The sequence below is a fragment of the Lynx canadensis genome, chromosome B3, assembly GCF_007474595.2.
Source record: "Lynx canadensis isolate LIC74 chromosome B3, mLynCan4.pri.v2, whole genome shotgun sequence".
NCBI lineage: Eukaryota > Metazoa > Chordata > Mammalia > Carnivora > Felidae > Lynx > Lynx canadensis.
The window spans coordinates 18345718-18368922 of NC_044308.2; the positions used below are offsets into that span (position 1 = coordinate 18345718).

The 23205-nt window shown below is 42.7% G+C and overlaps 1 protein-coding gene across 1 annotated transcript in view; it reads right to left on the bottom strand.

Moving 5' to 3' along the window:
• Positions 1–23205, bottom strand: part of CERS3 (ceramide synthase 3) — a 78542-nt gene that overhangs the window by 17797 nt on the left and 37540 nt on the right. Inside the window, exon 9 of the mRNA XM_030320256.1 lies at positions 13068–13221. Coding sequence (XP_030176116.1) covers positions 13068–13221 — 154 coding nt within the window. The remainder of the gene's footprint in view (positions 1–13067; positions 13222–23205) is intronic.

The following is a 23205-nucleotide window of genomic DNA, read 5'->3' on the forward strand; positions in this document are numbered from 1 at the left end:
ACTGACTGAGCCACCCAGTGCCCTAAAAGAATTGGAGATGTTCAATCCACAGAAGCAGAGCCACGCGGGTGATAGTAAGGCATATGGTTGATATCTAATGGCTACCATGCAGTTCTGTGCTGCTAAATGCAGCTTCCATACTGAGACATCATCAAGATTACATGTGAGAATGGAGGAAGAAGTCTATTATTAAAAACGTTTTAAGCACCTGTGTGCAAATGATTTACTTGAGGACTTCTGGGCTTGGAGAACAATCGTAGACTGATTCCACATTTCTCCCTCACTTTCCAAAAACAAATACAGCATCAAATGCCTTCAATTTTCCTGGGGAAGAGAGAACACTGTTTGGGTATCTATAAGAAGAAAAATATATATATACAAATTCGAATGAGCTCCCTCAGCCCTCTAACTTGTGCTGGGAACATGGAGAGGGGAAGGTTGGAAGAATGAGCAGAATGGGTGTATTGACCTAGAAGAAGTGCAGACAAAATCACCTCCAGAAAGAGAAAGGGAAAGTATAAATGCACAGGCTGGGACCTGGTAGTTCATAGCCCTTATTAAAGAGAAGGAGCCCCAAAGTGTACCAGACAGGAAGTGTCACTCAGAGAAGCAGAGTTTGTTGGGGAGAATCAGGTATATAAAGAAGATGTGGTACTTGGAGATAAGCAATGAAGGGAAAAAACAAAAAATAAGGATGTCACAGAAGAGAAATAGAAATAAGACAATAGGTTGGGGGGCACCCGGGTGGCTCAGTCAGTTAAGTGTCACACTTTGGCCCAGGTCATGATCTCATGGTTTGTGAGTTTGAGCCTTGCATCACTTCAGATCCCCAGTTCCCCGCTCTCTATACCCCTCCCCAGCTTGTTCTCTCTCTCTCAAAAATAAATAAATACTAAATAATTTAAAAAAAAATTTTTAAAAGACAATAGGTTGGCTTTTATCCTCTATTGCTCACAAACTGAAAACTTCTTGAGTGGAAAAGGAAAGGTAGTGGGTACAGCCAGCATAGTATAATCAAGCATAACAGTATAATCGAGCATAACACCAGGGGCCCCATGAGAACAGATCACACATGAGAACATATCCCACCATCTGTCTCAGATGCAGGAGGAGAGAAGTACAATGGCTATTCTAGAGCTGGGAGCTACAACATCCAATGTGGTAGCCATTTGCCACATGTGTCTTTTGAGCAATTGAGTTGTGGTCAGTCCAAATTGAGATGTGCTGTAAGTGTAAAATCCACACTGGATTTCAAAGACTTAACATGAAAAAAAAAAAAGAATGAAAAAGGTCTCATTCCTAGTTTTTTGTATTGACTGCTGAATCACTGTATTAGCTGTAAATATGATTATAATCCTTCCCCGATTAAGATACACACCAGGCAAAATATACCACAGGCAAAATTGAAATGATAATATTTTGCTTATGTTGTGTTAAATATATTGCTAAAATTAATTTCACCTGTTTCTTATGGTTTTAAATGACACTACTAGAGAACTTAAAATTATATATGTGGCTCACATTATATTTTTATTGGACAGCATTGGCCTAGAGGGAAAGATCAGGAATAAAGAGGAGCTACCTAACAGTTATGCTCATTTGAAAATGAAACAGGCTATCTCAGGAAGTGTATAAACTATTGTTATTTAGAAAATAAAATACTGTGACAACTGCTTCTGGCCAGGATGGAAAAACAGGGAATAGATTATCCTAGCATGTTAAACAACTAGAAAGCTGGATAAAATATAAAAATAGTTTTTAGACACTGTTCAAGAAGTAGCTCAGGACTGTGATTCCTGAGAAAAGGAAAATGGAGGAGGGGAGCCGTTCGCCTGTCCCAGCATACCATCTTACCATTTCTAAGCTGAAGCACAGTGAAGAAACCAAACAGAGCCCCATGGTGCCACTGAGTTGAGGAAATAGAAATTGGAGTTCACCACCAGGCAGGTATTTGTGGGACAGAATTCTGGAGAGAAGGAAGATATGCAGAGAGAGAGCTCCAGAGATCTTTAGTGGAATTCCCTTCAGTCTTTGACTCAGCACTGACCAATGTGTGTATGTCAGGAAACTACCAAAGGCCAGGCAAAGAATCACCAGAAAAAAAGTTGAAAAACAACCCCTGGAGCTCATACTGGGGTGGCAGTTTGTTGTCTGCTCAGCAGCCAGAGTGAAAAGAACCCTTTTTAAATTTTTTTAAAAAATTCTTCTTTCTTTTAATGTTTATTTACTTTTGCGAGAGAGACAGAGACAGAGCGCAAGTGGGAGAGGGGCAGAGAGAGAAAGACACACACACAGAATTGCAGACTCCAGGCTCTAAGCTGTCAGCACAGAGCCTGATGCAGGGCTTGAACCCATGAACCTCGAGCTCATGACCTGAACCTAAGCCAGATGCCTAACTGACTGAGCCACCCACTTGCTCCTTAATGTTTTTTTTATTTTAAAATTTTATTATTATTATTTTTTTATATATAGAGAGGGAGTGTGAATGGAGAAGAGTGTTAGAAACAATTCCAAGCTGGCTCCACACTCAGTGTAGAGCCTGATGAGGGGATTGATCCCATGACTCTGGGATCATGACCTGAGCCAAAATCAAGAGTCAGACACTTAACTGACTGAGCCACCCAGGTGCCCCAAAAAGAACTCTTAGTATATGGACATCAAGGAGAACACTAAGGACTTCACTGTTAATTAATAGCCATCGACCAATGGTTATTCGGTTTCACACTAACAAAGCTTAAAAACAAGCCTTGAAAGCATCAAACTTATGACAACACCTTGACTGCATACAAAAACAAAATACACTAGTTGTACTACATACAAAAATACTATTTAAAGGCATACAACAAAATCCATCATCCAACAATGTAAAATTCAAAATGTCTTACATCTATATTAGTATATGTGCTGCTGAAGTGAGCACTGCCTGGCATCTAATGAAAAATTACCGGGCTTGCACAGAATTTGGAAAATATGGCACATAACCAAGACAAAATTCTATGAATAGAAACAGAACCAAGAATATCAGAGATGATGGAATTATCAAACAAAGATGTTAAAATGGCTTTTATAAATATGCTCCATATATTCAAGAAAGTAGAGAAAAACACAAACATAGTAAGAAAAAGGGAGGATGCAAAAAAGACCAAAATATAATTTATAGAGATGAAAAATATGATATATGAAATTAAAAAACACACTAGATGGGAATAACTGTTGATCAGACACTACAAAAGAAAAACTGAAAGATTGTGAAGACATAGCACTAGTAATTAGTCAAAATGAAGCATAGAAGGGAAATAAAAAGACTGAAAATGAACAAAATATCATTGATTTCTGGGCCAATGAAATGGTCATGCAAGTGCCACAAGAACAGGACAACAGAAGGGATAACAGAAGAAATTTTGAAACATTTGTAGAAATCTAAGTTTGATGAGATCTGGAAACCCACAGGTTCAAGAAGCTCGACAAACTCCAAGCAGAATAAACATTAAAAAAAAAAAATCTTATCAAGATACATCATGATCAAATTGCTGCAAACCAGTGCTAATGAGAACAATTTTAAAGCAGCCCCCCCCGCCCCCGCAACAAAGAGCATATTTGTTTAGAGGAACAAAGATAAAACAGACATCTCATCAGAAAGCATGTGAGGCAGAAGATAATAAAGCAGCTTCTTTAAAGTAGTAAAAAGAAAAAGAAGAAGAAGATAAAGAAAACCCTGGTATCTTAAATCCAGTAAAAATATGAAGAGAGCCAAAAATGGTAAGAATAAAGGGAAATATTAAAAAAGTTAAAATTTTATCATTTTAGAAAATAATTAAATGTTCAAAACAAAAAAATAGCAACATAATATGGCATTTGTAGTAATGTGTAATTAATATTTATATGTAGATGTATATTTTCATATATAAACATATGACATTTATTATATATTATTAAAATGCATGATGACAACAGCACAAAGCACAGGAGTAAATAAATAATGCAATAAAATGAAGCCTTTGAAACTTCTATAAAAAATACCGTGTGCTGGGGGAAGAAAACATGATGCACCTCTACAGAAAGGGAAATGGACATGTGTACCGATAGGTGGTGGTTCTCAAACAGGATGAGAACATCTGGCAACATCTGGAGACATTTCAAGTTGCCACAACTAGGGATGGGATTGCTACCAGCATCTGGCAGGGAGAGGCCAGGGGTGCTGCTAACCACCGTACAGTCCCCAGGATGGCCCCCATGACAAAGAATCATCTGGTTCCAGGGGTCACCAGTGCTACTGTGGAGAAACCCTGAGACAGATGCAGACCTGCCAATTGCAGAGATGCTTCCAGAACACATATCACTCCTGGGGAGGAATGCAAGTGTGAGTGCCAGGACTGCCTGTAGAAAGTGGGAGCTGGGAGGGCCACCTTCTCCAGGGGTGACGGGGCACAAGTGGAGGAGACACGCAGAGCCACCAGACCTGCCACCTCCAGTGCCTGGCACCCGACACATTTCTAAAGACTCTCAGAAAGGCCCGGCCTGACTCCAAACCCCACAGGGCAGTGTCCAGAGGCTCAGCCTCCTGCAGCCTCCCCACCTTCCCTCTCCAGAAACCTGTGAGTGTCCCTTTCTCACCAGACACTTCAGCAAACTGTTTCAGTGCCTCCTGGATGGCCTCCTTGGTGACTGATCTTCCACAGCTCAGAAAGGACTTTTGCATGAGAGAAACAAGTGTCTTGCTAGTGGGGGGTGGGGGACAGGAAGTAACTGGAAATGACTGACTAGGAAACCATGGAATGTTTACTGCAATGGTTATAATCAAAGATTTCTCTGCCCCTTGAAGTTTAGAGAGCCATCTCATTCACGTTGGCATTTTAACCTGTAAAGTAGGTTGGGCAGTTATCACCCCCAATGAGAAAACAGAAGGTAAAATAATAAATAAATGACTTTTCCAAGGCCTCACTTCTACGTGTTTGGAGCCCATGCTCTCCGATGCCTAGTCTGCCTATAGAGGTACACGCAGTCCTCTTCATGGGGACTCCTGTTAGGTTCGGGATGGGGCAGGAAGAGGTGGGAGGCCCTCAGAACCATGGTTCTAAACCCCCAGCCCTGGGGGCTCCAGGAATGTCCTTCTCTGGTATTATCCTTGGTTGAAGAGAGTTGCCTTGTCCGGAGTTAAGCTCCCTCCCCACAGGGCAGCACACATTTAGCGATAGGTTAATGTCAGGGGACAGAGGTCCAGCCTCTTTGCCACAACTGGACATCTCTGGAGGGCTACCCAGCTCTAGGGTTTTCTCTAGGGTTGGCTGAGGCCTCTGCTGTAACAGCACCACCTCTGCTTAGTTCAGCTCCCTTCATCCCCTCATGGGTGTGGAGTCCCACAGCACCCCTGAAATCCCCCTCTATGTGCACACACACACACACACACACACACACGCACGCACGCAACTGAGTCGGGGAAGCAAGAATGGTACAGAATGTAGGCAGTTTTTTTCCATCTCCTCTACACCTTCACTGACCTTTGCCCTTACCTGTTACTCTCTTCTGGACAGCCAGGAGCCCAGGGTCATCCCAGAGCCTGGACTTTCCACACATTCTTCATATCATCTTGCGCCCAGAGAAGTGGGTAAAGGAGATTTCTGAGGGGATGTGCATGTAGATTTAGAGGCTCCTACCAAATCATGACATAAGTAGTCACCCATTATAGCTCCTATAGGATCAGCTCTGACTTTAGCCTGTGACCCCACCATGGCTGGGCCTTGGTGGAATGCTCTAGAGATTTGATTGGTGGTCCCAAATCCAACCATGGAGTGAGAACAACCAACCCCATTCCCTTGAAAGACACGACCATCATCTCCGGAAATTCTAAAAATGTTACAGAAGTGTACATACAAGCCCAAGTCTCTTGGAACAACACTGAGACTGAGGTCTGATTGAAATGAAAGTCTCAGAGCTGGCATGCAAAATGGGCTGTGGGACCACAGGAAGAGTGTGTGTGTCCAGTGATGCTCTCTTTAGGATTTCCAGAGTCCACCGTATGTGGCAAGCAGACACAATTTGCAGAAAACAGCCCCCACTGAGAGTCCAGGGTCCCACGGATGTCACACCTGTTATGCCCCAAACAGAACATAGATAAAGGCATCATGATGCTAAGGCCCATGTGATACATCAAAATGAAAATGTCGTACAAATTAATTTATTTTACCCATTATCTATAAACTGAATGAATCTTCGGGAGTAAGGTTTCTTTTGTGTTACATAAAGCTCTCTTCTGAGACTTATGTGGTGGGGGAGGGATGGGGACCGCAGGGAGGGTGTGACCACAGAGATTTGTGGGATATTAACAGAAACAGTGCACCTCTCCCCCTACCCCTGTTTTTACCAGGCTCTCTGGCCCAAGAGCCCATTAATAGCACTTTCACATCCTGGTGTGAATGTGTAGATTTATTAACAAGCCATAAATTGTTCCTGTCTCCTTGTCTAGGCTGATGGAAACAGAAACTCAAGTTCCAGGGGTGCCTGGTGGTGCAGTCAGTTAAGCATCTGACTCTTGATCTCGGCTCAGGTCATGATCTCGGGGTTTGTGAGTTTGAGCCCTGCGTTGGGCTCTGCGCTGACAGCATGGAGCCTGCTTGGGATTCTCTCTCCCCTTCTCTCTTCCCCTCCTCCACTTGTGCTTTCTCTCTCTCTCTCAAAATAAACACATAAACTAAAAATAAAAAAGAAGAAACTCAAGTCCCATATAAGATATCTCTGTGTGTACATGTGTTAGTGGGCATGTGCATGCGGCTACTTCTCTACTAATTAAATGGAGTATCTGTTCTTCTCAGGAATATATAAAATTCAATTCCATTTTCGTAAAATGGTTTTTAAAATCAGGTATGAAAGCTGTCAGAGCATCTTTTATCTCTTCTTATTTAGATCTTCCCCCGTCCCTCACCTCCTTTTCAACTTCAGCAAGATATGATCAGTGGTTCAAGGAAACATCAGGGGCCATATTTGGGACAGGGAAAGAGAGGCAGGATTTGAGTGCCTACTGCCATCCTAGTGCTCTGGCTATGCCCTGGCATCTGTTCCGAGGCCTCCTAGTCCAGGGCGAAGCAACAGGAATCCTGCTGGAGGCAGGGAGCTGGCAAGAGGCGGGTTTGCTCACAGGCCTCGCAGGATACATTTCCCTTCTGTGATTACCTTAGAGCCATGATGGTTGCCTGTTCTACTCTGATTTCTTTAAACAATTCCACACTTTCAAGTTTCTAAAAACTCAAATTTATGATTGTTTCAAGCCACAGAATCCCCTAATGGGGATAGCCCTAGGGAGATTTTCTAAAGAGCATTCTCTATGAAGAGCAGGAATTCATGGATTACTGGCAAGGAGACAATGACAAGTGAGCAAAGTCATGATAAGACTATGAAGTTTGTAGTAAAAGAATGTAGAGAACAGCATGCTGTGTAACTTCGATTATATAAGGTTTAAGAAAGTTAAAACTAGTCTATGGGGACAGAAATAAGAACAGTGGTTTCTGGGGAGCCTGGGTGGCTCAGTCAGTTGAGTGTCCGACTCTTGATTTCAGCTCAGGTCATGATCCCAGAGTCCTGGGATCGAACTCTGTGTCAGGCTCCGAGCTGAGCACAGAGTCTGCTTGGGATTCTCTCTCTCTCTCTCTCTCTCTCTCTCTCTCTCTCTCTCTCAAAGTAAACAGTGTCTGCCAATGTGGGAATTGGTGATGACCAGAAGTAGGCACTAAGAACGTTATAGGGTCAAGGAAATGTTCTAAATCTTTCTTTTTTATTATTTTTTGACGTTTATTTATTTTTGAAGGAGAGAAAGACAGAGCATGAGTGGGGGAGGAGCAGAGAGAGAGGAAGACACAGAATTCAAGGAGGCTCCAGGCTCTGAGCTGTCAGCCCAGAGCCTCGAACCAGGAGATCATGATCTGAACCAAAGTTGGACGCTCAACCAACTGAGTCACCCAGGCGCCCCAAATGTTCTACATCTTAATAGAGTATTGGCTGCTTGGTCTATACGTTTACTAAAACTCACCAAACAATAAACAAAAAGATAATGAAATTTGTGAGGACTGAGTGTACATCCACTGAATGCACATGCAGGGAAACACATATAAACACACACATATTAAATACATATCACTCATGTTAGGAGGACGTACGTTCACAAACACAGAGCTGCTGCAGAGGCAGGAGAGCACAGCACATGAGCAACATGGGCTGTGAAGTCTCAAGCTTTGCAGGCATGAACCCCAGTCCCGTGTGACCTTGGGTAAGTCATGTAACTTCGTCACTCACCCCCCTCTCTTCCTCTAGGAAACACAGAGCACAGTTTGATGTGCAAGGGAGTGGTACACTGCAGTACAGTGGGAAGGACTTGAGGAGGGGGGTCATGGTGTCCTGGTGGATGCGTAGTGGTCTCTCCCAGTTCTGCAAGTCTATTTCACGGCTCGGCTGAATGTAGTGTGTGGAAGAAGATTCAAATTTGAAATTCCTTAAGCCAAGCAACTTTGCATGGTTATTTTTTACAAGTTTATAAACTCTACTGTTGCTTCTTCAATAGATTGTTGTGGGGTTTTTTGAATGTTTTTTAGTGTTTACTTATTTTTGAGAGAGAGAGAAAGAGAGGGAGCATGTGTGCGCGTGTGCATGCGAGGAGGGGAGGGGAAGATAGAGAAGGAGAGAGAGAGAATCCCGAGCAGGTTTCGTGCTGCCAGTACAGAACCTGATGCAGGGCTTGAACTCGAGAACCATGAGATCATGGCCTGAGCCAAAGTCGGACACTTAACCAACAGAGCCACTCAGGTGCCCCCAATAGATTGGTAAAGTAGTTAATCTATATAAATACTTGGAACTATGGAAATGTAAACTGATAGCATTTTTATAATACGCTATTTTAACTGCCAGCCTTTGTGATATTTTACCTCTTGTCCAGCAAAGGGCAGGTTTTACATCCACTGCTAACTACCACGAAAAGAGACCTAGAGGTTTCCTAGATGTTACAAATTTTGTATTTCTTCCCCAACATGCTGATATCGGAGTGTGTCAAAAAGGATCATCAGAATGTGAGTCCCAAAAGTTGTCTGGCAGAAGACGGCTTAGCAAGGGCTCATGGGAGCCCTTGGACTGACGCCTGACTCAGCTGCGGCATTATCTAAGCGGAAGGGAGGGAGGGCTTGACTGACAGCCAAGTGCCAGGCTACCTGGAAGTCACAGGCTCTCCATGACTTGGCACAAAGAACCTGAGTTAATAGTAATAATGGTAATGACAATGGTAGCTGACATTATCATGTGCTTGCCATGTGCCAGATGCCCTTCTAAGGGCTTTATACTACAAGGCAGGTGTTAATATCACCACCTCCATTTTATAGGTGGAGAAACTCAGGCAATCGATGGAAGTAATATCCCTAAGATCACACAGCCAGCAAATGAGAAAGCAGAGATTTGAATCTACACAGAGCCTGCTTCACAAGGAAGTGATTTGAAACTAAAAAAGTAAATACAAAACATGTTCTTATGTTTTCAGAACGTTCAAGCACAAGTTAAAGGATTCGTGCTGGGTTTTATTCTATTATCTTGATGACTCAAGTTGTTTTATGGACTATTTTTTTACCCCTACAAGTATTTTAAATTAATTTTCTGGTTATTTCAAAGCAACAATAATTAGAAAAGGCAGAGTATTACACGTTAAGAGACCCACGTTCTAGTCTCAGCTTTGCCATAAACTTACTGTGTGACTTTGGTCGAGGCCTCAGTTTCCCCTATTTCTGAGAGAGTTCCTTTCTTTAACTAAAAGAGTTCACCGCACATAAAGTGTCATCTCTGAACTGAAGAGATGCTGCCTGTCCGGAGCAGATGGCTGGGGCAGGTTGCCAGAGGCCAGTTGCCCTGTCCTGGCTGTGACGGCTGCGTGCAATGCTCCTCCCTCTGCATTTTGGCTGTGCACCAGCCTAAGATGTCAGAGAGACATGCTTGAGTTGGCCAGCACCCAGTGTGATATTTAGAAAGAAGAAAATAAAACCAGAAGGATGATCAAATTCTCTGAAGTAATATTAAACGAAAGCATGCCACCCTCCTTCCAATTTCCTCTGAAAGCACTTCTCGTGTTTGCAAAGAGAATGACAAGACGGATGTATCAGCCCGTCATACTTCCCAATGTGATGTGTGGGTTAGTAGTTCCTCACAAACCCCCCCCCAGTTTAGAGGAACCACTTCGGTTCCTCTGTTGTTTTAAGGTCTTCAACAACAGGAGCAAACGGTAGAAGGTTTTCATTCGTCATACACGTGCAGTGACCCTACTATTTAGGGAAAATAAGGTATGGATATTTCCAAAATTGCTATTTTTAGGATGTGTAATCACTTTTGTCTTGCCAGCCTACCAGGCAAATCCGTGGAGGCCATAAAAAGGTTAATAAACAATTTTGTGACTTTCCACGCCCTTGTGGTTTGTTCCCTTGAATGACGTATTCGTTTGCATATTCAAAAATACTCATTAAGGGCCTGGAAGCTTAAAAAGACAAATTCCCAACCTCTGTTATAAGATTTGAAAGACGTTTTAAGAGGCCTGAGAACTTCTGCAATTCCCTTTTTTAAATATCCAAGAATTAGTCACCTTAGTAACAACTGAGTTGTACATTAAATGCTAACTACGTATTAAATAGAGTTGAAAACTGGCTTGTTAGTTGTTCCTCTAAGAATGTCAACTCCCACCTTTATCTGTCTCCTCCCCCTTTGCAATGCAACTGTGCCTTCAAATGGCATTCTTTAAAAGGCACTTTACGGCTTTGGAGGAATAAGCTGATTTCACAGCCAGTTTTGCCACCGCTATGGAAAACAGAGTGTGCATGCAAGCCAGCTGAAGTCATAAGAACTTCAGGGATTAGGGCTGCGGGGGCCTCCACTACTGCTGTCAAAACGCAATTGGAAACAGCTTTTCCAAAGTACAGCATGAGAAATCGGGAATTCCTGTCCACGGCTCCCCAACGCACTGGGTTTTTAATCAGGCCTGGTACAACACATTAGAGGTCAGAAATATGAAAAATTATGCTGAAACCAAACAAGAGTACCTCCTGGTCTCCAAGTTTTGTTCTGCTTGGATCCCTTCCAGGCCTGTAATTATTGTCACTCACCAGCCATTAAGGGAACCGTTTCTGCCTAGGGACGGGCGCTCCAGGAAGGCTTGACTCAGTGGTGGGACAGGCTCAGTTCAGTGGCCTGCCTTCCTTCCAGCCCCTGGATGTGCAAATTGTCTAAATACTCAACTTCTTAACCTTATCTCAGTCCCTTTAACTTTATCAGTCGCTCAGAGGTAAAATAACTTTTGCAGAGGTCAGGAGAAAACTATTTAGAATATTAATAAACTAGAATCTTTGGATGAAAGTTGTTTGTTTGTTTGTTTGTTTGTTTTTTCCTGGGCATTCCTACTTAAGGGAAAGAGTCCACTCTCAAGAAAACAAGTTCAAGTCAGTAATTTATTTAAACAAACAAACACTACTTTCAGAATCTGGTTTGAGATTAATCCAGATGCAATTTCCTATACCTCTGTCTAGATCTAGAAGCTAAGAGATGGTAGAAAACCCAGAGGTCGATTATTGCAATGTCCATTTCATTTGTCAACTCTTCAATAATCTTTGAGGCACATTTACTAAAATAGGAAAACAAATGAATTGAACGCTTGATCTAAATGTGAGCTTATCAGATAAATTGACAGGATACCAGTTACATTACAAGCCACTCCCTCTGATGATACAGTGTCATACTACACATGAACGGTGACACCAAAAATGGGCCCACTGTAACTTCCACCTTGAAAGATCCTTAAATAAAACTCCCTTAAAAGTATGATTTCCAGGGGCACTTGGGTGGCTGAATCTTAAGTGTCTGACTCTTGATTTTGGTTCAGGTCATGATCTCACGGTTTGTGAGATCAAGCCCCACATCTGGCTCTGCATAGACAGCACAGAGCCTGCTTGAGATTTTCTCTCTGCCCCTCTCCTGCTCTCTCTCCCTCAAAATAAATAAATAAATAAACAATTTTTTTTAAAAAGTATGATTTCCAGACAAAGAAGGAACTATGATTTTATTTTATTTATTTATTCTTTTACTTGCCTTAAAGGCTCAAGTCAAATTCTGTCTATTCGATAAAACTTTCCCTGGTTCCCCCCCTGGAGTCAACTAGTTTCTGTCTTCCACAATATAGGTGGTCACTAGTAGGTAAATATTCCCCCCACCCCAGATGCTGGGTTGTTTCCCCAAAGGCAGTAATCATATCTTACTCATTTTTGAAGCCTTCCCCACCTCTGTTCTAGGATTAAATCCCAGAACTGAATTCAAAACAAACAAACAAAAACTTCTATTGTCTAAAATGTATTATTAATTTTTTATTACTTAGAGAAGAAGCTGTTTTCAGAGAAAAAGCATAGCCAAATGAGAGACAATATTTCAGATGTAGGAGAAAGCTCAGAGGGAGAGCATTATGTGCAAATTAAGTGTTCAGTGAAGGTAACCATAAGGCTGTGAAATACTACTCAACTTTCACAATAAAGCTTACCCCAAACCAGACCAGATTTAGACTTATTAGGACATTCTTTAAAATGCAACAACCAAGGGGCACTTGGGTGGCTCAGTTGGTTGAGGGTTTGACTCTTGATTTCTGCTCGGGTCATAGTCCCAATGCCGTGGGATTGAGCCCCACATCGGGCTCTGTGCGGAGTGTGGAGCCTGCTTGGGATTCTTTCTCCCTCTCTCTCCCTCTGCCCCTCTCCCCTGTTCATGCTTGTGCTCTCTCAAATAAATAAAAATAAAAATAAATTAAGAAGCAGCAATCAATATTTGGATAAAAGTTTTATAAAAATTACTTGTCTTCTAATAAAAGCAATTTTTTAAAAGCACCTTAGAGACCTACTTAATGGAAAAGATAGTTACCTTTTAGATACATTTTAATCAATAATGATCAAATCAAGAAAATATAAAGAATTCTGGTTAACTATTAATTAATTAGAAAGTTCCACCACCTGGGCCTCACCTTCAATCTAGCAATGAAATCCACTCGTTAAGAACAGTAAGACTCAGACAGCCCTTACCTTCATGAATATACATCTTTTGAGCATCTTCAGGATGAAGTAACACCAGTAGAGGTGAAGGGCTTGCAGGACCATGAGCTGGAGGTTGAGGAAGATGTATGAAAAGAAAGGCTCAAGGTAGTGCAGAGGAAGGATCAGCGTGCAATATAAAATCCTAAAAAAAACCAGAGAGGAGTATTTCGTTAAAAAGCACTTGTGAATTTTCAGTGAGAAAACAAATACTTTTTCTCCCAAGGCATACAACATTTAATTCATTTCTAACCACGTCCAGGAAATCCTCAAGGGAAAACAGTATACTAACATTACCTTTTATATCACTGGCGAGCCACACACACAAAAATACAGTCTGCCTCTTGGGAGAAAAGTTAAAGCAAATGGAATTTTTACTGTCACACTGCCTCCACTCCGAAGTTTCTGTACCTGGGTTTCCTCTTTGCAAACAGAAGAGTATACAGAACCCTACTAGGCTTCCCGGGGTTTGTAGAACAAATAGGATAATGCATGTTTACATGGAGTTATAATTGCCTTATAACACAATCTCATTTATTTGACAGCAAAGGTGAATGGGGGATTTTATGCAAGTAAATTTTCCAATAAGAGAGGCTTTTAAAGAAGCAATGATTCTATTACTTCCACTTTCTGAAGTGAACTGCATACTTTATTGATTTCATGAACAGACTCCCGGACATCATTGGAACTGCCCTTGATGACCCAGAATGCACAGTGCCTTCAGATATAACTACAGTGTGAAGGGCTACCTGTTTCCTTCCCAAACTTCATACACTACCATGATCTTAGAGTTTCTGGATAGGTTGACTTGTAAGTATATTATTCTAATTATAAAAATAATCTAAGGGCATCTGGGTGGTTCAGTTAGTTAAACATCTGACTTCGGCTCAGGTCATGATCTCATGGTTCGTGAGTTCAAGCCCTGCATCAGGCTCTCTGCTTTCAGCACAGAGCCAGCTTCAGATCCTCTGCTCCCCCCCTCTCGGCCCCTCCCCCACTTGTTCTCTCTCTCCCTCTCTCTTGGTCTCTTTCTCTCTCTCTCTCAAAACAAATAAATTTTAAAAAATCTATTCATGAGGCATCTAGTTGGCTCAGCCAGTTAGGTATGCAACTCCTGATTTCGGCTCAGGTCATGAACTTGAAGTTCATGAGTTCAAGACCCAGGTCAGGCTCTGGACTGACAGCTCAGAGCCTGGAGCCTGCTTCGGATTCTGTGTCTCCCTCTCTCTCTGTCCCTCCTCCTGATTTTCCTCTGTCTCTCTCAAAAACAAACAAACAAAAAAACAAATAAAAAAAAAGTAATTAAATGAACTCTAAACTCTGTATAACAAAGATAATAGCCATTTATCCATTTTATGTATGCCAATCATTTTTAGACACTTAGGAATTATAGAAAAATATAAAGAGGTTAAGTAAAAGTCACCTAAAATCTCACAACTCACAGGTAACCCAGTACATTTTGGTAAACGTAACTGAAGTCATTGCTCCTAAAAATACATTCTTTAAGTCTTTAAGTCTTTTTTCCCCTTCCTCATCATCACATAATTTTATATAACAGAAACACACTTTGCATGTGATTTTTAAATTTTTTTTTTAATGTTTATTTATTTTTGAGACAGAGACAAAGCATGAACGGGGGAGGGTCAGAGAGAGAGGGAGACACAGAATCCGAAGCGGGCTCCAGGCTCTGAGCTGTCAGCCCAGAGCCCAACGCGGGCTCGAACTCACGAACCGTGAGATCGTGACCTGAGCCGAAGTCAGACGCTTAACCAACTGAACCACTCAGGTACCCCTTAAATGTTTATTTAAAGAAAAAAATGCCCCTTTCTGCCCCAAAGTCATGGCCATGAAATTATCTCAACCTCCAGGGACCCTTGAATGGCCAAACCTCCAATCAGGCCAATATCCTTTTTTTTGTTCAAAGACTTCTCAGATGCAACAGAATGGTCCAAACAAAAATCACATTTCCTAAGGCAGTTTTGACATTCTCCACATTTTTTATGGAAACGTAAGTGAAAATAGATATTCAGGATTCCTGTTTTGGAAGAAGGACTGGCATTCACGGAAGCCTTATTTTTTTTTAAAGATATTTTTTTGAAGTTTATTTATTTTTGACAGAGAGAGAGAGAGAGAGAGAGAGAGAGAGCATGAGCGGGGGAGGAGCAGAGAGAGAGGGAGACACAGAATCCGAAGCAGGCTCCAGGCTCTGAGCTGTCAGCACAGAGCCCGACGCGGGGCTCAAACCCACAAACCGCGAGATCATGACCTGAGCCAAAGTAGGACGCGTAACCGACTGAGCCACCCAGCCGCCCCTGCATGTGATTTTGTATCCTGCTTTTATGACTAAATAATATGATACAGGGAGATTTCCGTGTCAATGACTCTATCTATATATCAGGGATCAGCAAACATTTTTGTAAAAGGACGGATAATAAATAATTTAGGCCTCTGGGCCATTTGGTTACGGTTACTACTCAACTCTGCCACTGTAGTGTGAAAGCAGCCGTAGAGATACATCAACTAGTGGGTGTGGCTGTGGGCCAATAAAACTTTATTAACAAAAATAGTCAGTGGGCTGGATTTGGCCTGTGAGCCAGAGTTTCCCAACCCCTACTATATGCCATCCTCTAAACAGCTGCACAGAAATCTATTTACAGATATCATAATTTATCTAGTCCCTTATTGATAGCTATTTGTTTCCAAAGTTTCATTACATTATAGAGAATACTGTAAGAATTACTTGTAAAGATATTTTGATAGAACCGTTTGATTATTAGAATGGCTAAAATCCTTAATCAGAAAGTATACTCATTTTACATTTTAGAATATGTTACAGGACTGCTTTCAGCAAGACCATACCAGTTTATAGTCTTGCATTCAATGTATGAGGGCACCTGCTTCCTTAGATCTTGAGCAACATTGTACTCTGTCAGCCTCTACCTAAAAGAACATCACATTGTTTATAGTTACATTTGTATTTCTTGTGAAATGAATATACGTGTGTGTGTGTGTGTGTGTATATATTTATATATTTTATTTGGTTACTTTGATTTATACATTGGTGAGCTGCTTCTTCATGGTATCTGTCCATTTTTCTATTGGGGTGTTTACTTTTTCTGTTGACTCATAAATGTTCTTTACATATCAAGCACAACATTATTTTTAAAATCATATTAAATATCATCACATAGTCTCATTCTTTCAACCTTGTTTATTTTTTGGGGGGGCGGGGTGGCAAATCAGCTTCTAAAATATTTTTGTAACCAAATTTATCAATTTTTGCCTTTATAGGTAGCCTCCGTGTTACACTTTAAAAGGCCTTTCTCACCTCCATCATTATAAACTATATTTTCCCGTATGTTCTTTTTTTTTTTTTTAATTTTTAATGTTTATTTTTGAGACAGAGACAGAGCATAAGTGGGGGAGGGACAGAGAGAGAGGGAGACACAGAATCCGAAGCAGGCTCCAGGCTCTAAGCTGTTAGCACAGAGCCCAACGTGGGGCTTGAACTCACAGACTGGGAGCTCATGACCTGAGCTGAAGTCGGACACTTAACTGACTGAGCCACCCAGGCACCCCTCCTATATGTTCTTAACATAACCAGCTCTACCACTTAAAATCCTGGTTCTATGTAACCTTGATCCACTTCTCTGTGCATTTTCTCAATTGTAAAATGGAAGCAATGATTATCTACTTTATTCATTCAATAAATATTTATTGAGCACCTACCAAAGTGCTACTTGGCACTTCATAGGAGCCAGGAATGTTGCAATGAATAAAACAGACCCAAATCCCTGAAGTGCTAAGGCTCACATTCTGGGGCCTGTATTCACAGGGATTTCAGGAAAGAATGTACAGAAAGCCTCTTTGTCATTCTGGTTTGCTGGATCTTTGGGGAATTGTGTGCCTTTTTCTGTACTCTCTCAGCCTAGAATGTCCTCACCTGTTCCCTTTTATTTTTTTAATTTTTTAAAATGTTTTATTTGTTTTTGAGACAGAGAGAGACAGAAAGAGAGAGAGAGAGAGAGAGAGAGAGAGAGAGAGAGAGAGAGACACAGAATCTGAAACAGGCTCCAGGCTCCAAGCTGTCAGCACAGAGCTTGACTCGGGGTTCGAATGGTGACCTGAGCCGAATCATGACCTGAGCCGAAGTCAGATTCTTAACTGACTGAACCACCCAGGCGCCCCGCCCTTCCCATCTTCAGCTAAAACTCTTTTCACCCATCAAAGCAAGCACGGGAGCCTCTGTAACAAGTCTCGGTGCTGTTCTGATCACCTCTGAATGTATAGTATTTCTCTAGGCTCCCCCACTACCTCCTCCTTTAGAGCGTTTGGCCTGATTCATTCAACCTGCCTTGTACTAATAGATGCTTGTACGTCTTCATCTCTGTACCCTCCCTTCACCTGTTCCAGGGGCTTGCTCCTTACTAGGTCCCCGATAGGGATTTGTCAGTATCAAAAACAGTAAAGGAAACTACTCAAAAGCATCCACTTTACAGATTCTACCAGGGAATGTGAATAATGCAGTTACTCATTGTGATCCATGCAAAGGAAAGAAAAAGGGTTCTGACTGACCTGCGATTTCCCTATTTCTCTATTCTTAAAGGGAAGACACAGAAAAGAAGGTTCTGGTTGGAAGGAACCACATGTACAGGGCCCTCGGGTGGGAGGCATCATGGAAAAGTCAAGGGCTAAAACAAGACCGGTGCAGCTTAAGGGAGAGGACCGTTAGAGGGGGGCGGTGTGAGATGCCAGTGGAGAGGTGAATGGAGCCATCTCATGTTGGCCTTGCATGTCATGGCATCAGGAAGCTTTGCTGGATGTAGAAAGGGGAGTGATACGCTAGGACTAAACTCAGCAGAGCAGGATTCCCGGGCTGAGGCCATTCCGGGGCTGTTTTCTTGCCTCATAACCTGAGCACATGTCACTGAGCTTCCTGGTCCTGGGACAGGGTGGAAGTCACCCCCTACCCCTGTGACAGGGAGGCTCCAGGGGGACACACGGCCAGCTTTGCAAACTGTGGAGTCCTAGAAATGGAGGAGACTACCATTAAAATGCAAATGCCTTCTGAGAGAGCTGCAGAGAGGAGAGAGACAAGGCGTGGGCTCTGGAACCTGGTAGATTAGGATCATGTCTCTCCTGCTGTCTTCAGCGAGTTACAGAACTGCTCTGGGCATGGTTTCTTCTGTCAGATCAAAACAACACCACTCCCCTCATCAGACTGTCAGACTGTTGTGAGGGTTAGAGGAGTTGACAAATGGGAAGAGCTTAGCATACAGGAAGCACTCGAAAAATGGTAGCTGGGACTATTACTGTCACTACTGTTGTGAGGATGACTGCTTTTCCACCCACCCGTTCCCACTACAGGTGGCTTATGGGGTGGGAGGGGAGTGCAGCTCCCTGGGCTGGAGTTTCTGTTTAGGGAGAGGAGGGGGGAGCCACTCAGGAGAGGGAGAGGAGCTCCAGAGGAGTGGGGACCCTGTGCTGTCAGAACATTCTCTGCGGGAGGACAGAGGGGACAGAAGTGGAGAGGAGCTCCAAAGGGGGTGGCCACTGTGGCCCCAGGAACAGCAGGTTTGGGGGCTGTGGTTACATTTTCAGGACCTCCTTCTGTTGGTCTCAGTGTGCTCACTAAGGATGGTCCAGTCTCTCAATCCCAATTTCTTCTCCTCCTTTGCTAAAAGAAGAATGGGAGGAAGGGCAAAATAAACACTTTGTCCTCCTCAGTTTTGTCCCAAACGCATGTGTGTCATGTGTGCTGGCACATGAATGAGCACGCCAACACCTGTTTACCTTCCGGGCTACATGGAATTTCTCACTTCACAGGGGATGCCCCGAGACCGCTGCGCTCCTCGATTCCTGGAGCCACTTTGTTCCGTCCACCGCCTTTAATCTGTCCAAACGGTGGCAGGAGTACCACGCCCCAGGATTGCGAACCTTGGCTTTTCCCCGCTTTGGTTCTGCTTCCCTTCTCCACTCTACGGCAATCAGTGCAGCTTTGGTGGCTTGAAAAGATCACATTGCTGGCATAAATAGTAGCTGGTTTTGCTGGGCTAGATAAGGCAGCCACCACAAGTTGTATTTTCCTAATGCACAGAAAGGTCTTCTGCTAATCATGGGGGTGAGCCCTAAGCATTTTCAGGATAACAAATACTGGTTCTACTGGTGAGTAATTGCCTACCTTATATTTCAGGGATGTCTTGTATTTCAAAGTGACTGCGTAGTTGAAGAAAACTTAATAAATACTTAGGGAAGGCAAATTATGCCTGCTTTTAGCTGTCCAGTTTAGTCATTTAATTTGAAACATATCTGTTCTCAGTTTCAACTGTCCTGTTTCTTGTCTTGGTTCTTTCATAACTAGCTGTGTGAGCCCAGAAATATCTTAACCCCTCACCTGGAAAATAAATCGGGGGTCTAAATGCTTCAATGATGTTGATGACACAAGGCACGGGAAGGGTGAGGAACTGTCCCTGGGGGAATGACAACTGAAGGCAAAATGTGATCCTGGGCCAGATCCAGGAGGAGGGAACAAAGCAATAAAGGCATTATTGGATCAATGGACAAAACTGAAACACCGATGGTAGATTGCTACATTTCCTGAAATCGACAACTATTCCTGTGATTCTGTAAAAGGATCTCCCTGTTCTTAGGAAATCCGCACTGAAGAACGAAAGAATAAAGGGACATGATGCTTGCAACTTTCAAATGATTTAGAAAAAATATATATGCACACACGTGCTTGTGTGTGTGTGCGTGTGTGTGTGTGTGTGTGTGTGCGCGCGCGCTTAGAGTGATGGGGCAGTAGGGAGAGAGAAGGGAGGAGAAAGCAAATAGGACACAATACTTACTAGTAAATCTGGGTGAATACAGTGAAGCTCTTTGTAACATACTTGAAATTATCCTGTAAGCCTGGAATTATTTCCAAATATATAAATGACCAAATTCTGTAAAAGGCCCCTTTTCTAAAATACCATGATTTGAAGAAGGGTGAGTGCTGTGGTTGTCCTTTATGAACTTATGAACAGCAGAAGTGCCAAGCATGTGGGGTGCGAGGGAAGGAGCTCCAGTGAGGGTACCCTGTCGAATGAGACACTGAACAAACACAGGCAGTGAAATTCACGGTCTCCCTCATAAAGTATGTAACTGGAAAGTCTAGTTTCGAGATACTCATCTGCAGCGAAGGCTCAAGGGAGTGGCCCCAGCTTCAGCAGAGCCACTCTTGCATTGCACAGGTCCCTCCTTTCCTCTGGTGGCTATGCGAAGGGCACTGTACCTTCCCATGAGGGCATGGCACCATGGCACAATTGGACCCATGCTCTGCCATTATCATTCAGAACAGAGGCTCCAGAGGTACCCAGGGACACATGGGTAGCTTAAACGGTTAAGTGCCAGACTTGGGCTCGGGTCATGATCTCACAGTCAGTGAGTTCGAGCCCCGCGTGGGACTCTGTGCTGACAGCTCAGAGCCTGGAGCCTGCTTGGGATTCTGTGCCTCCCTCTCTCTCTGCCCCTCTCCTGCTTGCGCTCTCTCTCTCTCTCAAAAATAAATTAACATTAAAAAAAAAAAGAACAGAGGCTCCAGGCCTTATGACAATGGGAAAGGTCCACTGTGTCCTTATTCTTGTTTCCCTCCGATGAGTGTCTGCTAAATGCACTGCTCTACGCTTTTAGCTTTGTCTTGTCTTTTTTAAAACTGTCCTCTTTCTGATAGCCATTCCGAGTATTTATATCGTCACATCATTCACAGAATTCCCTTTCACATGAGGCTTCCCAGAGTACCATTTTTCTATGCCAGTGAGAGCCAGATCACCAAAAGCTGCAGGCTGAAGCCCAGTGAGCCAGTGATAGGGAATATAAAGTTACCACAGCATGTGGACCCTTAGAGGTCAGGAAGTTACTTATTTGAATATTACTCACTGTTGGAAATTTTTTTTTTGAACATCCAGTAGACAGATCACATAATATAATGGTCTTCACATATATAGATGAGGTAGTTGATACAAAGATCTCTTCTACCACCGTCGTGACCTCCTGCACAGTAGGAACTGTGTCTTGTGAGTTCCAGAAATGGAGAAGTGCAGTGAGCCAGCACCACCACCTGTAAACTTCAGCTGAGACAGAGAGCTCCTTTCCTTCAGCTGGAACAGCCTGGACTAAATTGTTATCTGTTCTTGTTGTTTATGGAGGAAATTTTCGAGAGTCAGGGAAGTTGTTTACCTGAACTTAGGAAGGGCTTTCTAGCCTAATGATTCCCTGGAAGTGTTCGGATACTGTTCCAATACATAGGTACATCCAATAATTCAACAGTTTAGAAGTCATTATTTTAAAACAACAGTTGGTAATAAAGTGTAAAAAACATAAGCCTGAGATTTAAATGGCTTTGAATAAAAATGCAAACAAATGAGGTAAGTAGGCAGTTAGATTAAAGTAATTTGACCAAGGCCAGTTGGAATTCCTGCCTAATGTTGAGAGGAACAGTATTTTTATTTTTTTATTTTTATTTTTTTATTTAAAAAAATTTTTTTTTAACGTTTATTTATTTTTGAGACAGAGCATGAACGGGGGAGGGTCAGAGAGAGGGAGACACAGAATCCGAAACAGGCTCCAGGCTCCGAGCTGTCAGCACAGAGCCCGACGCGGGGCTCAAACTCACGGACTGTGAGATCGTGACCTGAGCTGAAGTCGGCCGCTCAACGGACTGAGCCACCCAGGCGCCCCAAGAGGAACAGTATTTTAAAAAAGAATGTAATTACTTCTTGCTGACACTGATTGAGTGAGAACTGGCTAAGTAAGATTCCGGAAAAAAGGAGGAGAGAAGAGAAGGCACAGTTGTACTAATACAAAGAGAAAGCGATCAGACAACAGCAAATATGCTTGAGGCTGGGGAAAATGTAGGGAAAGTGAAAGAAAGGGAAAGACATGTGTAATGGACAAGCTCTAGTTCTTTCTCTCAAAGTTTCTGGATACATTTCAGAGGGGTCAGCTTTCTCCCCACTCAGCCCTTCATCTTACCACAAAAGGTGCAACAAAAACAGTTGGTAGGAACAGAGCAACTGATGGCCAGCTGCCTCCCACGGCACCTCAAAAATGTCTGAATCTGGAAATAGGTCGATCATCTGCACATTGTTTGGTCCGTAGTAAATTCCACCCCCCCCAAAACTGAACTAATAAAATATCCTTGAAAAATTAATCTACAGTTACACATTTTAGACAGATGCTTGGAGTCAGGCTAACAACAAGGAACTGACTTTTCCTCTTTGGCACCGCAAGATGATTGTATAACACGTTCAAGCTGATGGGAACACTATTTAAGCTAGAGTAACACACTGCAACTGATTCTTTCAAAAACCATCAAGAACCAATCACCCAAACTTCCAATAGCTTGGTGAAGTTTTCCTCAACCTTCCAATGAGGACCAGTCAACGTCAGCGCAGAAAAATTTTTACCAGCAAAACGATTTTTACAGTCAAGTCTGTTAATACTGGTTTATTTGCAATCCAACTCCCTGAAGACAGCAAACCGTGGTATTGGCTGCCCTCTGCAGTGGGCTGGTGAAGTCAGCGAAGTATCAAGATCAAGAAAATGCCAAATACATGCAACTAATTCTCCTTGAAATGCAGAAATGCTGGCAAGGGAATGACTTAAATCTACGATTTTTAAAGACGAGGGTATGTGGGAAAGTTAACACACCACCTCCACAATCCCTCAACCCCAGCATGATGTTTGGTTGTTTTCTGGGCAAGAGTAAGCTTGCTTGTTGATTTAAGACATCATGGGAATGTCTGAGGTTAATGTCCTTCATTGCTAAATCAAAAGCCAACCACAGCAGCAACACTTAGAAGCTTCTCAGAGAGTTCCCTGCACCGAGAGCTTCCACGGTGTATGCTTTTTAAAATATGCCCACAAATTCTTTGAAACTACTCCTGTGGATAAATGGAGTCTAATTTTCCTTCCCTCAAATATGAGCTGGGCTTAGTCACCTGGATCCAATGAAGAACAAGAGGTTGGACGTGGCATGATGGTACTTCTGCAGGTGGGTTATAAAAGGACACACAGCATCTGCCTAGCTCTCTTATGAGCTGCTCACCATTGAAATCGGCTGCCATGCTATGGGGAGGTCAGGCCAATG